The sequence below is a fragment of the Mesitornis unicolor genome, unplaced genomic scaffold (assembly GCF_000695765.1).
Source record: "Mesitornis unicolor isolate BGI_N332 unplaced genomic scaffold, ASM69576v1 scaffold23734, whole genome shotgun sequence".
NCBI classification, from domain to species: Eukaryota; Metazoa; Chordata; class Aves; order Mesitornithiformes; family Mesitornithidae; genus Mesitornis; species Mesitornis unicolor.
In genome coordinates, this window is record NW_010179754.1 from 16,534 (window position 1) to 40,027 (window position 23,494).

The window sequence follows — 23,494 nt, forward strand, 5'->3', positions numbered from 1 at the left end:
GCCCCAGGTACTCCTAAGATTCCCGAGGCTTAAGGCACCTGTGGTGCCAGTACCAATGTGTCATTCAGCCATGAAAGGACTGTCTGGAATTCAGCTTTACAAGATAGAGAATTTCAGGTTTAATCCTTGACTTGAAAGAAAAATAAATCCCAAAATATATTACATTTCACCTTTGAAGGAAGAAAGATAACCTTTTAGACACACCCTTGGTTTAAAGAAAGAAATGCACTCAAACACAACAGGCAAAAAATTAAATCTGGAGATTTGGGAAAAAAAAATAATAATTGCCCAACCATACCTACTTGCCTAGATCAAACTAAAAGGCAATAAGAATTAGGCATTATTACTGTTTTTCTACATTTCACATTTCATGCTTCAGAAACATTCCTGTGCGGCAAATATTGCCACTACAATGCTTAATTCTGGCCTAGAGGCAGGATATGATTTCTTTTTTCATGGAAGAGAAAAAAATTGGCAGGTATTTTGTAACACAAATAGATAAAGCTACCTAAAAATCAGCTCAAGAAGGGAAGGGAATCACTGCATACTACAGATGTGAAAAAGGAAGCACACTGGGTGATCTTTCCTGAACCTCCCAAAAAATGGGAGAAAAGACCAGACTTCCTGATGCCCACTTATGAGTTTCAATCAACTACACAAGCATTTCCAAATACCCACAGATTACTGTTGATCTTTAAAATTTCCATGCCCACTCACCATCCAGCTTTTAATAGGTGAGTTCATCTATTTTATTGTTTAACATCGCTCTACCAACAACTATGAACTACTCAGCCTGGTGTGCTGGACCAAGTAGAAGTATGAAACCACTGCTGGGATCATCACAATCTTGGACAACTGCATTTTGTCTAAACAATTCTCTAGTTCCTCTTTATATAGGAAAAATCACTATCTTGGTTGAATGCCAGCCACACAGACAGCACGAGAATCTGGCATCCACAGAAAATGACCACTAGTTACTGAGGTGAACAGTGAACAGTGAACAGCTACTACCGCTGGTCAAAACCAGAAGGGGCTTTGCTGCCATCTTATGTTCGAAAGGCAGAAATACATGCTTGTGCCTGTCCAGCTGCAAAGGAAGCACCTGCTTATGAAGATCGCACAAACATCGCATTCTAGCAGAAACCGAAGCCTAGACCTGATGTCGTGGCTCATGCAATGCTTCCCTCATCCACTGCCTGAGAAGGGTATGCAGGACTTGCAACTTTTTAAGTGATATGTGAACCCTCTTTTATTGCTAGCTGCAAGCACAATCCATATGCTTGTTTAATTTTCAGCTCTTAACACTGAGTTCAGCTGGCCTAAAATCCAGAACTGAACATGAGACTCTCAAAAGCTGATATAAGGATTGAATTCCTAGGTACACTAAAGCAGCAGAGTGTTTTGAACTTCACCATCATGTGCACAATCAATAGTAGCACCTAGAGATGTTCAGAAAGATAATAGCAGAAATTGATGCTGCCTACACAACCACACAGCTGCACCTGGTTAACATGGGCTCTCCCTTCCACTTTTCCATTACCTCAGACTGTCAGCCTCCAGGTCTCATTCATGTTTGCCCTGAAGTCTATGTAGTCATTAAAACAGCAGAGAACTGGAATGAAACACTGTTGTGTGTGTAACTGCTGTTTTTTTATTGACAGAGAAGAGCATATTCATTGTAATAACAGTGTTTGTCTCACCCTCACGTTCACCATTACTGATGTAAAGGGATCCACGCAACATGTTCCACAGAGATGCAGAACCATAACACTGTTACAGTCACAGAGCATAAGGCAGAGTCAAAAACCTACTCAATGTATAACTTCCGAATGCACACCCAAGCTCCGTAAGTCTCTAGCATGTTCAAAAAGGGACTGGGTAGGATGGAAAAATCACTATTCATCAGAATGATTGATTTAAGAAAATGAAAGTACTTTCAATAAAGTATCTAGGAAAAGTTAAACAAGAAACAGAGATTTTTGCTCACAAAAGGCATGCATCTACTCAGGACATTCACTCAATATTAATTGTTTCCCATTATGACGTAAAAATTATCCCACAATATTGTAGAAGCTGGAATACAGTTTCGGCCACTAAAAGCAACCCACTAAAAACAAAGGTTAAGCTTAAGAGAAGTGGGTGTTCCTTCCTTATGGGCATAATTCAATGAGAGCCTACAGAAGCAAATTATGTTGTAGTTACTTATATCTATTGAATATTCTATCAAACACTGACCTTGGGCAGTTCTAATGTGTAAAAGAACTAATGAGATTGCTCTGACTGCGTGTCATGCAGTCTGGGGCAGGTTATATAAATAATTAAGAGGTATAAAATATAACAGTCTTTTTAAGTAAAAATTCTGGGCTAAGTTAAACACATGAAATTACTATTTGCAGTAGGAGCTGATGTAGCTATCTGAATGCACAACTGGGCCTCTCTAATATAGAGTACTGCAGAAGAGCTACACTGAGAAAACCATGTTTCATATTTTCAGATAGACCATTCTTGCCCCAACCTGTAAAAAAAAAAAAGTTGCATATTATGCAAATCATGAGGGGGGAAGGAAAGAAAGCATGCAAACTTATACTATACACGTGATGTGATTTGTTTAAATTAAGACTGACTTGCAGGTATCAGCTCTGTGTTAAGACCCTTCTAAATCCCACAGAGAGCCAGCAGGCAAATAATACTGTGGTGTAGAAGATAACTTGTTGCGATCAAGGAGACTAAGGTAAACCATCTCCTGACTACAGATAATTGCAGATCTAGCACTGGTCCACTTGAGACTATTACTGATATTATTTACCGGGACATCTGTGATATTGTCTTTAATCACAAATAATTTGGGTAGCTTCCAGTGGGTTTCTTTACCAATAAGTTCCTAGCATACTTTGCAATGGAAAACAATTACTTTAAAACTTCATAGAATCACAGCATAACCTAGGCTGAAATGGACCTGTGAGGGTCATCTAACCCAACACATTGATTAACGCAAGTCTATTTAGCTCAGGTTGCTAATAGCAAAGTGAAAATGTTTGTCCTTATATTTAGTAGGAATTTCGCATATTCCAAGCTTGTGTACTGTCACTCTGCACTTCTGAGAAGAGCCTGGCTACACTCTCCCATAAAGTAGCTGAAGACAGTAATAATAAAGGTGTAATACACATGGATAATGTGAAAATACACTTATAATCAAGAAAAAGGGAGATATAAATCATCCCATATAAAACCAGATTGTCAGGCACGAAGAGAAAATTAATTGATGGTAAATTTAAACTTAGCTGTTTTCAAAATCTGTTACATGTCCTCTTATAGCATAAATTTAGCAATATTTTGGCAGAAAACAACCATGGGGCACACTGTGCACTTCCTCACTCAAGGAATGCATTAGGTGATTATTTACAAGCAGGTAAAATGACAGAGACCTACCCAGAGCTCTATATAACATCTCAGTTGACATGCCCAGTTTTATAGAATGTGCCACCCATCCTATCTGATACTTTAAAACATGCAGATAGGACTCAAAAAGGGACTTAGCTGGGAATCGTATAGTAGTTCCCTTTAATGGTCTAGCAACAGAGTATGATTGACATAGCTTCAGAGAGATCAATGAACGTTTTAGCCAGAAGCTTACTCGTGTCTAATGCAGGAGCAATAACTTTGCTCAATTCTATTAGTGCTGTCTGTACAGAATGCCCTGCCCTAAAACTCATCTGCCACTGGGATACAATCCAATGTTTATTTCCATTAGTTTAGCCATTGTTGGTAACAATAAAAATCAGAAGACAGTTGCAAACTTATGATTTATGGGCAGAATGAAACACGGGATGACCTTGGCTGCCTTCCATTCACCAAGAAAATGACTGGTAGTTAGAAATAAATTAAAATTATTGCAAAAGGATAACATAAGTTATTTCTCCGATAGGTAATTTTACCAGCTAAATAGCCTTGTCATTAAACTAGCAGCTGTTATACAAATCGTATTCCAAGATAAAGAAATTATAGTTTCCATAGTTGTTGCAGCTTTGGGAATGATGAAAAACCCAATTCCACAGGAGATGACAGAAAAGAAGCTCTTGTGATAAGGGTGAATACATAGTCTTGGCCGGACTGTACTCAGTTGAATGACTCTTACGAAAGTTAGGCAGAAAAGATCATGTAAATAGATCTATTATCAGAAATGGAAATTCCTTTACAATTGATTTCAGAGGAAAAAATAAATCTTCCCTGAATGGAATTCGCATTGTCAATGGAACTTCAGAACTTTGTATTGCAATTTAAGTTATTCTGATAAAACAATACCATTGGCAACATGCTTTGGATTTTTTGATAGCAATTGCAGTGAGACTTTTTTACCTTTTACTTTACCCATTTTTAGAAATCCCTGTTACTGTTTCTCATGTTACGTGAAGTCCTGCACAGCCATCGCACCCCTTAGAGTATTTTCTGCCTTGACTGCCCTCATGCTCCACTGCCTTTTAATGACTTCTTTCTTAGCTAATGGAACATAAATAAAACAGCAAACAGTTTCAGTGGGGTACTACAGAGAAAAAACTGGTGGTCCGTGCAACTATAATTTATAAAATATATTCTGTTTTTCAGATGTATGGCTAACCAAAAAACAACATCTGGAAAGAGTTTTCATGTTTGTGAAAGTACATTTCCAATGTCATTCAGGAATGGAAATGTACTTTATCGTTGTGGTACCCTATAACTGTTGAAAAAAAATACAATTGACAAAAGAAACAGAATTCAAGACGTATGATGAAGGGAGGTTGCATCTTTCCTGCTTTCAGATTTTTTAAACAGGAACTCCATTTTTACCTGTCAAGTGTTAAATGCCAGCTTCAAAAAAGGAGGGCATGGGACTTCTCAGAGAAGTGGTCACTGATTATTTTGGGTTTACGCCCCAAACTAAACCGGTTTGGGATTTAAAACCAAGATACAGCCTTATTATCTACATCCACTGCTGGGATCTAGGCAACCATGGTGGCTTGCCCATTCTTCCCACTTGGACTGGCACTGGTGTGCCCCAGCATGTATCTGAGGTAACAAACCAACCTCTAACGGGCAGCTCCCAGCTATTCCATCTGCCTGTGCCAGAGGCAGCACCACACAGACAAGGTAAACTGGAACTGTGCCCTGCCAGCCATCTGAGAGTAGATTTGAGAGCAGCAAGACTACTGTAGGCAACCTTTCGCTCAAATACACACAGACAGGCACACTTAAACTCCACAAAACGAGCAATCATTTAAAAAGGTCAGGAAGGATGATCAAATGTAAAAGCAAAAACCTGGCAGAATTTTATACATTAAATAAAATTAGGAGGCATTTTTCCCACCAGATAATGTACACGATGTTAATGCGAATATTATAATGCTGACAACTTGTTCTTGACTGAACTATGAAGCTATTAATTTAGGAAGGAAGGACGCAGCACTTGTGTCAATGTCTGATGTTGCTAACTGTAGCAAATTAGTACATTTACTTCATATTATATAGCTGAGATATTTGTTTGGCAGGAAGTCAGGACAGTAAAATAAGAGCGATTACTATGCTGTCATTTTTCTATAGTCTGTATTTTTCCATAGCTGATGACACTTGAAAGCTAGGAGAGAACCTGCTCTTTTTTTCAGATTTACTCTTCCACCAATGCAGTACTTCTTTGCATTTGATGTACAGCTGTGCTGTAACCATCAGAGCTCAGATTGGGGCTACTATGCTCAGGTATTCTGCAAACCAGGCATGCAGATAAGGAGCCCACAGATCAGAATGCAGATCCACTTGGGATAACAAGCCCACCTTTACTCACAGACTATGAAATAATAACACCAAAAATTGTTTAGAGATTGAGTGTGTTATCTGGCTGCATAACAGACTTCCTAAAAATGAATGTTTTCAGATTTATGATTGTCAGGAACTTTAGCCTAATAGGATAGTCTGACAAACAAAATACTGCAATGGCACCCAAGAAATTGCTGATTTGTCTAATGCACTTGGTCGAACAATAATCTCTCCCCTGTAAAACTGAGCATACACCATTTCCCTGTTCATTTCACAACAACAACAGAAGCATGCATCATTTAATATCATTGTGCAAAGTTGTGATGAAGATGACTGCAGTCTTGCAGATACTTACATAGTTGGAAGTAACTAATTTTTGGCAAAAGGCAAGCTTAAGTTTTAGAAATTTGCTAGTTAACATAAGAAACTCAAAAACAGTGTTTTGAAATGACACACACTGTCAACAGGTCTTCCAAATTCACTGCACAGACAAGGCAACCTAAGACCAAGTGTTCACTGCAGAATCCCAGGAGACCTGGAACTAAATCTAAAAAGCCATTTGAGGACCTAAATACTGATGGTTTCACAAGTATTTTAGCTTCCTCAGTAAAAGATGTGCACCTAAATCCCTACTTCAGATTATGCACCTTTTGGGCAGTTTGTCTGTTCTGGGAAAAGTTGCCTCTCCTCCTGTCAGCTCAGGCCCTTCCAGTTTTTGACCCATTGAGCCATTCAGACTTACAGTGCTCTTCATTTTGTATTTGAAAAGCACCAATCATAGGTGAAGAGTGGGAGCTGAAGCTAGAAATCTTCAGGATTTATTTGGATACCCCACTGTCACCCTTACAACTGAAAGGAGACAGTCACTTTCAGGGATCGTTCTGTTGTGGTTTGATGGTCACTTGAGTGCCTCATTTAGCCTGGGCCTCAACATACATCCATGGTTTCCACTTCAAAGCAGGTTATTCAGGACCTCATTTGCACGGAGACAAACTGGGCAATAAGCCAGGCATTTTTGCAAACAGTGGTTTTACACCTTTTTCACATAAATACGTTCCTGTGAGATACTTTAAGCTTCACTTTCTTTGTCTCAAGACTGGGTGACTAAATATTTATTTGAGGGCCTGGGAAGAGTCTTAAATTTTGACTTTCTTCCAGCAACTAGAAGCTTCTACTGAAACACTGAGTCTGCCAAAAGAGTCTCTGACTGATGTACAGGGAAGCTGCCTTCTGCATTTAAAGCAGAGAGATGCATTACTTTTCAACTGCATATACTTTTCCTAGGTATATTGCCTCAATATAGCTGCACTCTCCAACAACGGCAGTGACTTTTGTATGTTCTTAGTATTCTATAACCTATTTGTATTCATTCAATAAATTACATACTAGAAGCATTCTTTTTTTATTCCTCACATTTGTTTTCCTTACCTTAAACACAAGAACAGCAGCAGAGGGAGACAACTGTTGTTTGACAAATGGCATGCTGACAATATCCTGGCTGCAGCAAATACTTCCTTAACACTGAGACCTATCACCTTACAACAGAAGTCTTAGTGACACTTCTGCAACCTTAACTTGAAGCCTAGTACATGAACTGTTTGATTTGTCATGACAAGCTATGCATAAATAAAGACATATCGGAACTTTACCCCTTGTTCTTGGCAGATCTGGGTTAGTCTTTCCAGCTGCTCATCTTGAATAACCTTTGCCTTCTCATATTGCTGAATCATCATCTCCATCTCCACTTTCACTGGAAGGACATAGGCTGGAAAACACAAATAAGCGCTTTGAGTAACCCAGCTGTGATTTGTGGTGGGTTTTTTTGTTTGCTGTTTGTTTGTTTGTTTTTTTAAATCAGTGGAAAAACCTTTACAGGCCAAAGAATGTCACCCCTTTCACTTGCATCCACAGAACTAGAGTATTTATTATGTAAATACCACTAAAATATTTCACCTCCAGAAGGATTTTTAACATGTGAAATGCAGGTCATCAGTAGGGTCTAGATCTTGTTTGGTCAGATCTCCTTTTTCCTGGCTGAGCTGAAATGCATCCTGCATGCTATTTCTAGCTTCTGCAGCACTAATACAGATCTTTTCCAGTGTTTACCACCGATTTCCTGAATTTCTGGGTAGGAAGACTTTCTTAGAGTTAGGCGCATCTCCCCTAAACGTGAACAGCATGGTTCCTTTAGGAAAAGAGCTGTTCCAGAACCCTAAGTGTTTAGTTCCTAGATTTTGCGGTAAGAAATAAGTCCGTAATGGAAACAGCAGACTAAGAAGGATATTAAAGAAAACAAAAAGGCATTTATCTTCTATTGCTTTTCAAGCTACAGCTCAGTTTTCAATAGGTCTTCTGAATGCCTCTGGAAATTTTGCACCTGTCATAACCATGGCAAATTCAGAGTGATCAGCAAAGCTGTTCAATTCATATGGCAATTCTTGCTCTTTTCTGAAGCTACACAAGATCCTGAACTTTACTTGTACACATCAGTCAGAGGGCTACGACCTTTCCTCAACTCTGAGTACAGAGATTCCTGGGCACCCGAACCCAAAATAACAACTTTACTTTGATCTTTCACACATGAGCAAAGTCACCCTTCATTTATTCCTTTTCCACCTCTTTTCCCTGTAACCTGAAATGCCTGAAACCACTGAACACAAAGTAGCCTACACTGAAGTCCTTGCTTCTAGGCACAGCACCCAGCTCTGCTCTCTGCAACTTTGTCTTGCTGGGGCTTTCTTATGCCCCCTGCTGCTCTCCCACAGAGACCACAGTACTGATACACACTTCATTATTATGCTTCAGCACAAACCCACATGGCATTTCCCCCATGGAAATGGGGAGGATGCAGCAAATATCAAAAAAGCAGATCAGGAGCAATTATTTTGCAGAATCAGTAATGACATCTGGTGGCAAGAGACAGGCATCAGATCAGGGCATTAACTTTACAGGATAGGGTATGTGAAGGCGCTTAACAGAAAAACAAACCGATCTGTTACAAAGGCTCATAGGGAACAGGAATTGCAGTCATGAACTTCAGACCCACTCTCCTCTATGAGAGTCATAACTCTCTTCAGTGCTTTTAAGATGTACAAGGAAGGAGAACAATAGAAACAGTGGTGGCAAGCAATCTTTTAATATTTTAAAAATCTCTTTTTTCCCAGCCTGCCAGGTAATTCTTGGAGTCACAAACTGAATCACCACTCACCATCAATGATCCTCTTCACTCTCCATATTCGTAGTGTGATAATAAGGCTGATAGCATCCCACGGGCTGCTGGGGCCATTAGCCACTGTTGAGGCCACCATTGGTGCCAAGGACAAGATTATGACAGCACCATCGAACACCTAGAGAGAAATCAGTTTTTTCAAACTCTTCCTAAAGATCACAACCCTGCCACTCCTGCTGGTGGTCTTGAAGGGCTCCTATTTTGCCCAGAAGAAATGCAATTATGGTACATATTTGTAAGGGATATGAGAGATGGCCAAGCTCCAGAAAGGCTCCATCATTTTTGGGTAGCACCCCAGAATTCCTTAGTGCATTTTATGAGGCAAGGAGAGATAAACTGTGGTGGAAGGGGAGGGGGAGAGAGAAGTACTTGAAAATACTGGCCAAAATCCCCAGTGAGAAGTGATATCCAAAATGTTATTACAGACAAAGTTTTAGTATCGTTTGTATTTATTACCTGTTATTTAGCATAATGTCATCCCAAAAGAGGATACAGTCCCTACCCATAGGTCTTACTGTCTAAATGAAGAGATCAAGAAGATAAGTAGAAAAGGATGGAGCAAAGAGGCTTGATGGCTCTTGGCCACATCCTGACTACACAATGTGCGTGGGAACATCAAGACTCCCTGCTCTCATCTTTCTTGGGCCACTAGGTTTTCGAAGATTTTGACAACTGGGACATTCAAAATTATTTGTATGACGTTAGTTACATTGGGATTAGATCAGAAAAGGCAATTGTGTGAAGTACTAGACAGAAATGCATAAGTAAATACATTCCAGAGCAAACTGTCTGTGGTGTGTCTGTCCTACACTGGCCTAGCAGGGTAGGACAGCATACCACATTCTCAGTCCTACTGAGACCCTTCCCAACTGCCAAAGACCATTGATTAATGGCTTGCATAAGGAGGTAGGACATAGATTTTAAGCACCACACATTCAGATTTGTGCGTAACAATTCAGTGTATTGAAAAGAAACACTTCTTACTGCTACCATTTGACGGGCAGGGAACAATATCACTCCATTCCAAGTTACCAAAATAAATTATCAAACTGATGCATTTACCCTCAGCAGTAAGAATCTCTGGATCAGTAATTTAAAGTTTCACTTCGTTTGTTTAGCAAAACAGGCTTACAGTTTTATTACAATAATGTGCAAGCCTCCAGATTTTCTTTTGGTGCATCCTGTGCAGTATTAGTTTATCAGACAGTATCAAGAAAGAGCTTCAAATTTTCCTGATCACCAGATTTCTGCTCAGATTGGGATTGTGTGTTTACTTTTAAACACACGCATTTCCCTATCTGCCTCTGCAACAGTATACACATTCTATCTAATTTTAAATTTGAGGTACAAATTACAGTGTTTATCATAACTCAATTTAATTTAAAAATAAATTCACAGCAAAATATGTGGTTTTCCCAAACCAGTGTTTTCTATTAGAAAACTACACACATTTTTCAACCAGTTCTAATTTCAACTTGATTACAGGAATGAGGTAAACATGACAATTATAGATGCATATAATGCGAAGAATGTGCATGTTTCTCTGAGATAAAAGATACTGTATTGTATCAGGTCTGTAACAAAGCCACCCAAAGCAGTTCTTAATATTCCTTCTGTGCCTGCCTAGAAAAAACTACAAAGAGTAAGAGTGCTTACCTCTATTTTGTTTTCAATGTAATCCCATATGCCAAGGACCACAATCCTCAAAATAGTCTAGTAAAACAGAATGGAGGGGAAAAAAGAAGATAATTATTGTTATTGTAATTTTAGATAAACATTTAGTTCTTTGTCTATTTTGGGGATAATTTTTTGTCTCTTTTTAAGCATTAAGCATTTCTTCTGGATAATAATGAGGGTCTAGAAAGAGCTACACGTCTGTATTACAGAAGCAGGCATTGCTTCCCAATCACTATACTGACTCAGTGAAGCCTCCATAAACAAGTTTCAAGTTCAAATGTTCAACAGTCTTTCCATCCTCCTAAAATTTCTCTTTCAGATTTGTGAGATTTAGATTACCAGCCCTCCCCATCCCACTGCCCTGACCAAAACCCATATAAGATCCACTGTGGGGCCTCCTCAGGTCGGAATGGGGAAATATTATCTTTTTTTGCTAACTTTGATATGCCAGTATTTACTGTTTTGTAAGAAAACAAAAGAAGCACTCCCCCCTCTTGATGCCTAAAGATACTGATGTTTCATCAACCTGAAGAGCAGAGGCTCTTATTCCCTCTTTGGAATACTGGGCTGTTATATTAGAAAATCCCAGAAAGTCATAGGATAAGAGAGAAAGGAAGAAAAATGTCTTTGTGATCCTCCTCTATTAAGCAAAACAGCTATAAGTAGCACCAGTAGCTAGAAAAGAGTAATAAAGAACACAGAATGAACCAATGGTGAATTCCCATTAAAACATTCAATCCTAATTTTTAACCCAGCTTTCAGAAGATACATTAAAAAAAAGGAATCAATCAGCCAACTAATGATTGAAATTGAATTCACATAAAATCACAACTGGTAGGGATGTTTTCTGCCAATAAAAACTTCAAGGTCAGATTCTGACAGGCACTACAGACATGAAGAGTCTAACTGCAGCTGCACGCCTTGCAAAGATCAAAATACTACTTTCTACATTAAAGAACAGTACTAACAACTGAGAGCTCAGTAGTGTGTGAGGGGTGACCATGCCAAGAACTGAGCAGAAAAAAGTGACTTCATTACAAATACAAACACATTAAATCCCAACCAACTCTGAACTTACACCAAACATACCAGCACTAACTGCAGGACAACACTGGACTTTCCAGTACTGTTCCTATGCATGGTTTTTCCAAACCTCATGAGCCCAATTGCCTCACCTGGCCTGTGATGACTGTGCTGAGCTCTATCTTGGCACTCCAAACCTGGATAACAGCATTTAGTCCTGTTTTGCAGAACAAGACATTGTGGCGGGAAATATGGCACTGTGAGAGCCAAGCCTCGTACCAACAATGAGCAGGGAAGTGAACCAGCCAATGCTTACTCAGAAATGGTGTTTGTGAAGCATTGGCCAAGTCTGGCTGAGAAAGGGAATTGCGAGCCAGAAGAGAAAATACAGCATGCTCCTTCCTCTACAAAAATTGTGAGACTCTATGTAGACACCAAGAACAGCTAATGCTGCTGGTCTGTACTCCTAAAGAGAAAATGCTTCCAAAGCATTTTACAGACGCCGCATAGGAATAAGGCTATTCATAGCAGCTTCCTTATTAACTTATATGCTTGAGGTTTATACGTGGAAGAAGCTATACACAACAGCAGCTCCTCAAATCCTTTAACGACTCCAAATTCACCAGCATGATGTGATGTAAGCGCAAGGTGTAAGTACACATGTGAAGACACTCCTGCAGCCTCAACTCAGGTCCCAAGTGGAATACTTTCAGACAAAAGCACCATCTCAGCTCCTCTGTAAGCACCTCCCTCACTCCCCATTGAGAAACTGCATAAAATACTTAAGTACAAGTTACTCATGAGCATATGAGTCAGCTGTATTAGTTACCCTGGGGTCCATCACAGCAAGTTCCACAGCAGGCAGCCATTGGGAGACGCACGAGGAAAAGTAGTGCCGCCGTTAAAGCTTAGGATGCTATCCTTCCTACAGCAATCCTGTTGACAGCACACTCATTTTCTTCTATGCTTAGGCAGCATTTATGAAGTGCTAGGTCAATGAGCAACTAACTAAAGGATGGCTGAACACTTAACAGGTTTAAAGTGACTGATGGTGAAAACCTTTCTTCCTTTGGATGAATGTGCACAGAGGTTTTTTCACAAATAATAAGGCATATCTTATTATCAAAGATATATCATATCATATATCAAAGAAAACAAATGGTACCTCACAATCCTAAACATCATTTAACATGGGGCTGTTGAGGGAACATAAAGAAGGATTTTCCTTCCTGCCTTTTTAATTCCTCACTGCAGTGTTTAAATCAGACTGTGCTACTGTCATATTAATAGGTCTGAGCAGTTCCAAGGGCTGGAAGCTAGCATAAATGTTTTAATTTTCAGACTGCTGGTGTGAATCAGCACAAGTCAGCAATGACTGGAAGTCCACTTGGCAGACATTTAAAGCAGTAATGGTTGTTTGTGCTACCTCTAGAAGAGGTCTCCTCCTCACAGAAATTGCTTTGACCGAAATGGAAGCATTGGTGCTAACAACATCTTTTTGATTTGATATTTGATTGTGTAGTTCCTCTGGATAGAACTTACAAAATGAGAACATATAGCAGAAGCTACAAAAACAGATACAGAAATTAATAATCCAGGAATTATACATATTATACATGGACCAAACTGAAAAACTGATATGAATTAAAAAAGAATGGCAGCTGTAACAATCACCACAGACAAAACATAAATGTTACTCACAACTACCATTTGTAGACATAAGAATCTACAAGAAAAAGGGGGAAAAACAGAGTAGCACTGCTGTTTCCTACCGATATGCAGGCATTTTTCAGTACCATAGCAAATGCACACACAGTTTTCCTTTATACTACAGACATTCTGCATTTTTGGACACAGATTTGAATTACAACACTGAATATCAGAATGAGTACTTTTCTGTTAAAGGCCATAGCCAGCTTAGTTTATTTTACTTGAAAAACAATGCTTTAACGTTTCTTGAGTAGAAATGTTTTAATTAGAAAGTCCTTAGCATATATATTTTAGTTTGGAACAAAGTTTGGAGCTCCAAAACCCCCTTGCTTTTTAACAGTCCCCACCAAAATGGGGGGCTAGGTAAGGCTGGGCAAGGATTTTAAGATAAATAACTCAATAACAACAAAGTTGTTATTAAGCAGGTATCCTTTGCTACAGCTGAGTAGCACTGGGGTACTCCTCCATGAGTGCTACAATGCGTGCACGAAACATACTGACTTATATACATGAAAAATACAAAAAACATTCATCAAATTTCCTGGAAAAGTTAGTCTCACGTTAATGGGTTTCCAGAATTCTTTTACATAGTCCGAGCACGCATAGTAAAATTAGGGTTAGAGTCTTCTGCTGGTGGCTGGGCATAGTCTTCCTCACACTGTTTGCTAGTTGAACTCTGGGTTTGCTTTGGCCATATATGGTCCTGGCATTAGCTCATCCATCCTTTGGCCTTGGAGTGTCAGCTTAAACCAGCTCCCAGATGTTGACACTGGCGTCCTCTTTGGCATTTATCTTACTGTCTTGAGCCGCGTATCAAGGATGTACCCAGCTGACTCCAATGTACATTAGGTAATTTCAAACACTTTTGTGCTTGCACAGTTAACATACAATTTCCTACTCAGTGACTCACTGTGTTAGTGTGCCAAGTTCACCTGTAGCGTAAAGAAATCAAAAGGAGGTAGCACAGGAGGTGCTAAGCTGGTCCCTCAGGCTTAGCTAACGGCAAAGGAGAGCAACTCTGCATTTTGAGATGGGGTAGTGATTGTGCAAGAGATAAACAGGACGGAGTGGGGTGGAAACAGAGGTCTTCAGAAGAGCACTTCCTTCCTTCCACTGCCACAAAACTTATTTGTTACAGAGGGTCTTTACCTCTAGCTTGTAGAGAAACTCCGAAGATTAAGCTTCTCCCTTTTAGATATAACTCATAAGACCAAATATTTACTGAAATCTTTCCGAGAAAGAACACAGAATCACAGAACGTTAGGGATTGGAAGGGACCTCAAAAGCTCATCCAGTCCAATCCCCCTGCCGGAGCAGGAACACCCAGATGAGGTCGCACAGGAAGGCGTCCAGGCGGGTTCTGAATGTCTCCAGAGAAGGAGACTCCACAACCTCTCTGGGCAGCCTGGTCCAGTGCTCTGTCACCCTCACTGAGAAGAAGTTTCTTCTCAAATTTCAGTGGAACCTCCTGTGTTCCAGCTTGTGCCCATTACCCCTTGTCTTATCGTTGCTTGTCACCGAGAAGAGCCTGGCTCCATCCTCGTGACACTCACCCTTTAAATATTTATAAACATGAATGAGGTCTCCCCTCAGTCTCCTCTTCTGCAAACTAAAGAGACCCAGCTGCCTCAGCCGCTCCTCATAAGGGAGATGCTCCACTCCCTCCATCATCTTTGTAGCCCTACGCTGGACTCTCTCCAGCAGTTCCCTGTCCTTCTTGAACTGAGGGGCCCAGAACTGGACGCAATATTCCAGATGCGGTCTCACCAGGGTAGAGTAGAGGGTGAGGAGAACTTCTCTCGACCTACAACCACCCCCCTCCTGATACACCTTGTAATCAATCTGTAACTTATAACCTTTCTGGTTTGGGTCACTCCGCAGCAGCCTTAGTTCATTCCCTACTTAAAAGAATCTTCTTTTGCCATCCTCTGGTGTGCCTGTCCAGAGCTGCTGCATCAGTTCTTCTAGTGCCTGCTGACCCCAAGCCACCAGAGCACAGTAGAACATGTTAGCATCTTTAGATGGAGAAGCCCTTCTGCTTCCAGTGCATAAACATCCTCCTCTCATGGTTTCTCTTCAGTCAGGACTCTGAAGTGAAATGTGTAACTACTGACATCAAAACACTCCCTGTGCACTGTACTCTCTAACTGCTGTGGCTCTATTTGCACATGCAGTCACATAGAAATAACTGTAAAAGTCTGGTGACACTAATAGACATGAACACAGTACATTCTTTTTCACTGACTACCACAAATACTCTATTACGATATCATATAGCGTCCAAACGTATCTTTGCATAAAACACTGCAGTTATATTTGATCTTATGTTCTCCCATAACATTTCATCTTAGAATCTGGAGAAAAATAATTTTAAACCGACAACTCTGGATAGATCTGAAAGGGCTTCTCAGGAATAGAAATGGCTTACTAGAGACACAGTATACTGCCATAAGGCAAGTGCAAATTGGAGAGAAAACTGGTCTTCAGCAACACTGCATCAGAAGTTTCCTCTGAGCGTGATTACAGTAGTGCTAATTGCCATCAATGAAAGGCACCATGTAGAAGGTGCTGGACTCTCACTATCAAGAGATCAATGTACAGATGAAGCACTGATGAAGCATACCAGGCAAGTCAGGTATATTCTTGGAAATGAAATGGGGAGACTGGCATTTCAGAAAGGTGTCTAGCTAAATTTCCAGACCTCAACAGAATCATTTTCCCTGGCGATTACATTTTTGTGAAGCAAGAAAAGTGGCTAAAAAAGACATTTCAGAATATATTAAATATTTAATTTTTTACACACTGGCAAAGAAGGAAACTTAAATTTACTTTTATAAATTATATTAGCATATAAAATCCACATCTTTGCTCCTAGATTCCACCCTAATTAATCCTCTTAAAAATGAAAATATACACAGCCAGCAATGCGCTGCATTTATGCACCGTGATAAAAGTTGTGCGCACATGAAATGAAAGCAAACATCCAGAAAAGAAACCACAGCTTATTAAAGAATTATAGAATTAATATATTACTATCTTTCAGTTCAGCTATTTGAACTTCACAAAAAACTACATCAACAGTAATATAACTTTTTCATAATAAAGTCATAATTTTATATTAGAGAAATCATCTATATGGGAAAGACAGTAGACAGTATTTTCTCTTAGTCCTGTCACTTGAGATATTTTTCCTTTGTAACAGAACCCTGACAGTAGGGTCTTCATTAGTAAGTTTTATTCGTTCCAGGGATTGTGATTACTAAGGAGTAAAGCGTCAAACTACTACGAACACTTCCTTTCAACGTATAGGATGGAGTTTGTTTTTCTCTCCTAAAAATGAAAATACACTTGTGAGCCATAGCTACTGAAACATATTATTTAATAGCTAGGACCCCAGACTTTACTCAATTTGAGAATCTGTTTCTTGGACACAGATGCTGGGAAAAAAGTCACAATTCCATGACTGCCTAACTTGAAGCACATCAGAAGACTTGGTTACTCCCAGGGAAACATTCAAGTGCTGAAAGCTAGCAGAATGCCTGAGCGTTTGGCTGACTGAAGCACCATACACAGCAATGCAAACAACCAATATCGAAGAACTCGATTCTTGCACACAGTCTCATCAATCTTAGTAGAAAAGTAGAACTGAACAACAGCTACAGAATCAAATATTTGTGGCAATGTGAAAAGACTATTAAAATACAAGCAGGCTCCAACCCACTCGGTAAAACACCGTGACATTCCCCATCTTCCTTTTCTCAGCCAACTATTACCAAGGCTGAATTTACCCTCTTGATGGGGTGTAACCTCGGCCCTGCCTTGCTGTTGGTACTGGGGTTTCCCCTCAGTGTCTCTCTCTCCTCTTCTGTCTTAACATCTGGGTAATATTTGGTGCACAGTGAAATCATAGTGATGTATGTAAACAGAGAAACATACACAACCATCACCACTAGTAAATCCTGTTCAAACACTTGGAAAAAAAGCAAAAAGGGCTGATGCACACTTGAATAAGGGCATTTTAATGTTGGAAAGTCACAGACAGTGGCAAAAAATAGAAAATTAACAGAGGGGAATAAATTCTATAAGGCCTGTGCCTATAACACAAGTGCAGAGAGCAGGAATATACAATGTGGGAGCAGCTACTTAATTTTGTTGGCAGCTGTTCTGCTGGTATTTGCCAGCTGCTGGCATGTTTGTCCCCTTCATTTTAACCAAGCAGAAAGCCAGTGCCTGTTTAACGTTAACACAATAGGACTGTAATTACTTGCAATGTCTTTATAGCACCAGGTTGGTTTTATAAATCAGTCATATTTTCCCCAAACATTCAGATTTTGTGCTGAAAGTTCTTTTTTTTTTCTCCCTCAACAAGCCTTTCACAGCTTTGCATTATTTGCTCTCTGAGTTGAAGCTTTTCTGAAGAATTATAATCACACTTACAACTAATAGGAATCAAACTACAGAATCAGCAATAACATCCAAACTTCAGACATGGTACTTGCTATGGAAACAATGCTTTCTGAACACCAGAAACCCTGAAACCTTACTTAGGGAAAAAAGGCACTAATCAGCCCTTATCAATCTCTAACCAATCCTCAGCAGTTGCCTGTTATATCCAAACAAACTAATTAAACCTGCTTATCTCTGGAAAATCATCTTGGCATGAATAGTCACTGACTGCAAAATCTCACTATAATGCACTACTGTCTCTCATTCCAAACAAAGGCAGCTGACTCATGCTATTGGGAATCAGAGGACTAAAAATCCCCTGAAGGCACCAAAAGAGTAAATAAAATTAAGATGCCTGAAAAAAAATAATTTCCATGACATGCAACTTTTATAGTATTTTGTAACCTCTTCAAAAAACAGTTTATTTGGATGAGAAAAAAATTAACCCTCTGATGAGATGCATTTGAGCACCAATAGATGTGCTGTTGCTCATTAAACCAACCTGGCACAAGGTGAAACCCAGCAAACCCATTAGGAAGGGTATACCCTCATTCTCTTCCAGATCTGCGGTCCCTGAAGCACATCCAGGTGCTTTGTGGAATCACCTTTGTTGCTTTAACCCAGACAAAGACTCTAAGCCAAATGAACCAATATCCAAAAATCTACCCTCCTCTGCGCACCTTACATAGCTGCCGTGTGCCCTCAATTTTCTTTGGTGTAAATTCAAACCATAATCAATTAGGTGAAGGAAGAGACTTTAGAATACAAAAAAGTTAGTGAGTAGTAAGAGGTTTATATAAAAAAAAGAGAACAGCAAGTAGACAAAAAAAAGTTAGTTCCTAATACAAAAAGGAGAAGAGCCACCAGATTCAAAATGAGGATGGTGAGACAGTTTTAGCTCTGAAGTATTTCTGTTACTGTTTTTCTGCAAAACACTTCTGAACCAGCTCATGCCCTTATGTGGGTACCCTGTCTCAGGAGAACTGAAACAGCTAATTTCTTCCTTGAGACAGATGAGTACTGCCCTTCAGGATCTGTTTGAACTGCCACAGACCAACCAAAAACTGTCAGCATATGAACTGGACTATGGAAGGGATACAGCAGCAAGGCACTACATTAGGGTTTGTGAAGAGTGGTTGGTGGTACAAGTGAATGGAGAGAGAACTCAAGACTATACCCCAGCAGAAGGAAATTGAGGACCACAGGAGAAGTTCTTCCTGTGAAACAGGCTCAAGAAAGCAGTGAAGATCAGATGGGAATCTATGTGCAGCCGTGCTGCTAGTAGCAGAGTGACAAGCTGATCCTGTTTGGAAGCTCAGGATTACAGGGAGTCCCAGGATGCTAATCCCCACTGAAGAAAGATTCTGAGGGAGAGAGGAAAGTATTTCTTTACAGGGAATGGACACCATCTAGCAAACTTGAGTCTTCAAGATCAGGATGTACAATTCACACAGGAAAAACTCTGCAAATGTTTTAATTGTTTAGAGATGTTTTTCAGTCAGTTTACATGTATCCTGCAACCCACAATCACTATCAAAGGATAAGGAAATTAATCGTATCTATTTGTGTAACTGTCAGCACCAGAAGGGTAGGATGCAAAGCAGTCTTGAGACTCCCTGCCTGTTACTAAGGAATCCTTTCAGAAAATACCTACTAAGAGTCTGGCAACACTACCTAGAAAATTCCTGTTATGAGTAGAAATACAAAGTTATATACGTAAATAAATGTACATGAGTAATAAAGCCATGGACATAAGCAGGGGTATAATATGGTGAGTATCAATTCAGCACAAGTGATCCATCAAATCATTTGCAGATACCACAGCTTCCTGGTTTGATTTTTTTTCCCCTGTAACCTTCATTTACCACAGAGTGAAGACTTTAACATAAAGTACTTTTTCATCCAAGTATAAAATATTTAAGTCCAAGCTGTCTTCCAACTTAACAAACAAAACTTTTTTGCAACAACTAACACATTATGACCTGAAAAAACAGCCTTAACATTTTGGGATATTTCACGAGCAGTGTAAGTATCTCAATACTAACGACTTCTTTCTGGAATAAAGTTGAAAACTATAACAGATTATCCCAATATGGTCATTTGTTGTATCATGACTACAGCCTTTTCTAATTCATACAAATTTTTGCTAAGAAATTCACCATTTGTTTCATTCTCTTCTTGTGCCTATGTGCAGCAACCTAGAACACCTATAATACCTACATAAATTCTGAGAGGAGATAATTCCATTCTTAAAAAAGATCTCTTTGCAAAAAAAACCCCTGTGGATCTTTATTCCTGAAGCATATAACTTATTTTGATACATTATACCCTATTTCCTTATAACCCCTATATCTTATACCTTATATTTCTGTGAGAACAAATGGGTGAAACTAGTCCTGTCCTGTGCCTGTTGTGATTTGAAGTTGATTATTTCTTTTTTGTAGTTTTCCAGTTATAATTTGTAAGACTATAACTTTCATGTTTCCTTGACAATTCTAAGCAACTGACAAACAGCGCTAATCTAAACGTTTTTTCAGTTTGCTGAGCAGAAGCAGCAACTGTTTTATTTTGTTTTTCCTTTTATCATTTCCTTAAAGTACCCCATGCTACATTTATTCACAATCAAATTACTGTTAAACTCTTGCTAATTCCACTGACAGCATAAGAAAAAATTTGCAGTTCTGTACATGGTGAAAGACTTCAATTATACATACCTCTGAAAAGAAAACAGACAGGATGACTAGGCTGATCCAGTGAATTACTCCTGCAAACTGTGAAGCACTTGAAACTGCAATTAACACAATACAATGAAGCATCATTAGAGTAGCAGAATGCAGCTTACATTTAATATACCTAGTACTGCTACAGCTTACATATGGGTGAAGTTTGCTTTCTTAAACTCTGTAATAGAAGTACCAGAAAGGAGAGGATGGCACAGAACATTGAACTCCAGCCCTGGCAGCTACCGACCCTAAGTCAGGCCAGCACGTTAGCAGCTGCAGCAGCTGGTTCATTAGAGCTTTTACAGACAAGACCGCTAGCAAGTGATGACATGCACATTTTAGGTCTTCAGTGCTCTTTCACTGCTCCACACACTGCTTTAATACGAGATGTGTCACTAAATCCTGTATGCCTAAAAATCTAGAGTTAGAATTCTGTAAGGAAACAGAATGAGAATGTACCTCTACTATCCCCACATTATTCTTTGCACTCGGTCTTTGATAATTCAGCTCAGAAGATCAGTAATTGTCTGGAACAGGTGCTTAAAAACTAGTACTCAAATGAGACTTCATAATTCATTTCTATAATCTAAATAAACAAACTAGGTAAATAGACCTTTGTACAGTCCTCAGACGTGGCATGAACAGCCATGACTGGCTCAGAATCCCATTCCTCCCAGAGTCAAGTTTAACTCTAGGAAAACCATAGCGAGAAAAGCAACAGAAAGAACCAATGTCACTGTTGACTGTTAATAAGATCAAGTCTTAATCTACTAAGGAGTTTGCGAAATACCAGCAATTCTAATTTGTACATCAAATATAATGTGACTTTTTTTTAACAGTCAGAAAATGCAGCTGTCATATGGTCAGCTTTGTCTTTAGGCAATTTTCTGTGAGAACACTCAAGAAAGTTACAGTAAATGAAATAAAATTCCAGTTTAATTGATTGGTAATTTCCTTTGTAAGCACTCTATATCAGAAAGACAGTGACTATTAAAATCACTTAAGTTCACTTAATTTCAAACTCCTCCATGAAAAGAGGTCTGTAAAAAGTAAGTTAAAATGGTAATTTATAAAAGCCTAGATTCTACATACTAACTTCACACATAGGTACTCTTCATGCATGCAGATTGTTGAGGTAGTTATTCCACTTTCAAAGTAGAATGACTTTGAACAGAAGTTTTTCAGAAACTGACTGGCAGGAACACCAAGGAAAATTTATCTGAATGCATTAAAAATATGATTTTACAGAGTACTAAATCCTTGCAGAGACACTGACTGGCATTAAATCAGGATTTCATTTGATTCAACTTATTTTACTTGTAAGTAAAATGAAATAAACGCAGACAAAGGAGATTGCCACAAGAAGCTCTACGATACGGGTTGTTTTCATGGCTTAAATGAAAGCCTTGAAATCTGGAGGGTTCCTTAATAAGTAAGTTTAACTGAAATTCTGTGATCAAAGTTCCCTTCATTGCTGACAAAACAAAGCAGAAAGGGTCCAGTATCTGAACTGTTGGCAACTCCTACTCTGAAGATCACATGCTCTCAAGTTTAGACTGAGGGAGTGAAGAGAAAAGATTCTCTCTACTTCAGGTATTTGTGAGTCTACTGTCCCTCCAGCAGGCAGATTAAAATAGTCTAAGCAGTCTTGCAGTTTCAGAGAACTGCTGTATAGCAGCAAAGTTTAAGGCAATCAGTAACTGTGTGCACAGAGGTGCAAGACTGGCAAAATTAACTAAGTCCCAAGAACATATATGACATGCACTAAATAAAGCAACTTATTTTAAAATTAAAACTGATTAAAATGGGAAGGGAAGGGATGCGGGAAGAAATGCGAATACAAAGAAAACTGTTAGTATGAGTTGCCTCTAGAACTCTCACAGCCGAGACATGTATGAGCCTTAATGACAGAGGGTTTGCTGTGAGGTGGCAGAGGAGCTACTGAAAGATGAAACAACTGGGCAAAATACAACAAATGTAAGTTTCCCAAGACACCGTCTTTATAGAATGTTATGAAGGACAAGAAAAGGAAACAATTCGTAAGCTACTTTTCAAACAGTTGCAGATTGACATACAAGGCTCCAGCTGCCCCTTAGTGGACAAAAAGGATATAGCAACCACGAATTTGGAAATGGAATAATTTCCTGATGCTGCACTAACCGTAGCAAAGTGCTAGACGCACTACCAGAGAGCATGCAATTAAACTGCCACTAAAACAGTAAACCTGAAAAAGCCCTGCAAGCAAGAAGCTTTTGTAGGAGAGCTTAATGACCAACCCATACACCGAATCTGGGTATTTGCCTCTTCCAAAACATTCCCTTTCAAAAAGGCAGCAAAAAGCTACAAAACCAGAACAGTCTTCCCCAAGCAGTGCCCATCCCTGCTTTGTGGTGGTTTGGATACATCACTGGGAATTGGTTTAAGGCAAATTATCTAAGTTATTCTGCTTCTATTTCTATCTGGAACAGATACTGAAGATGAGGAAGGGACAGCATGGTCTGTACTTCTGAAGTGTCAGGGTTGGAACCTGTTCTGACCCTCTTTTTTTTTTTTTTGAAATGAGGTGCAAGTGATTTAACATACATCTATTTCTGAGTTTTCAGAACATCACAAGGTATTGAGAAGTTATTTTGTTAATGCATGTGAAGATCTTTGAAGATAGTACCAAAATAAGCTGATTATAAGACAGAGACCTCTAATAAAAGACATTATATGTCCTCTGCTTTCTGGGATTTCTAGTTCTGGGGTGAATCTGCTTTGTGCTAAAATATCATAAAAGGTCTCTGTCCTTTTCATGCATGTGAGCTACACATTTGCAAATGTAATCTCTGTCACTGACACTTTTCAAGTTTTTGTATGGGAAAAATGCAAAGACTGCACTACAAGTATGAGAGGAAAACGA

At 39.2% G+C, this 23,494-nt stretch overlaps 1 protein-coding gene across 1 annotated transcript in view; it reads right to left on the bottom strand.

The window, feature by feature from the left end:
* The window catches only part of LOC104539388 (transmembrane protein C15orf27-like), a gene marked incomplete at its 3' end in the record, with an annotated part of 42,556 nt that overhangs the window by 4,748 nt on the left and 14,314 nt on the right, over positions 1-23,494 (bottom strand). Inside the window, exons 4-7 of the mRNA XM_010182893.1 lie at positions 20,584-20,657; positions 10,670-10,726; positions 8,993-9,131; positions 7,434-7,549 (exon numbers count right to left, since the gene is read on the bottom strand). Coding sequence (XP_010181195.1) covers positions 7,434-7,549; positions 8,993-9,131; positions 10,670-10,726; positions 20,584-20,657 — 386 coding nt within the window. The remainder of the gene's footprint in view (positions 1-7,433; positions 7,550-8,992; positions 9,132-10,669; positions 10,727-20,583; positions 20,658-23,494) is intronic.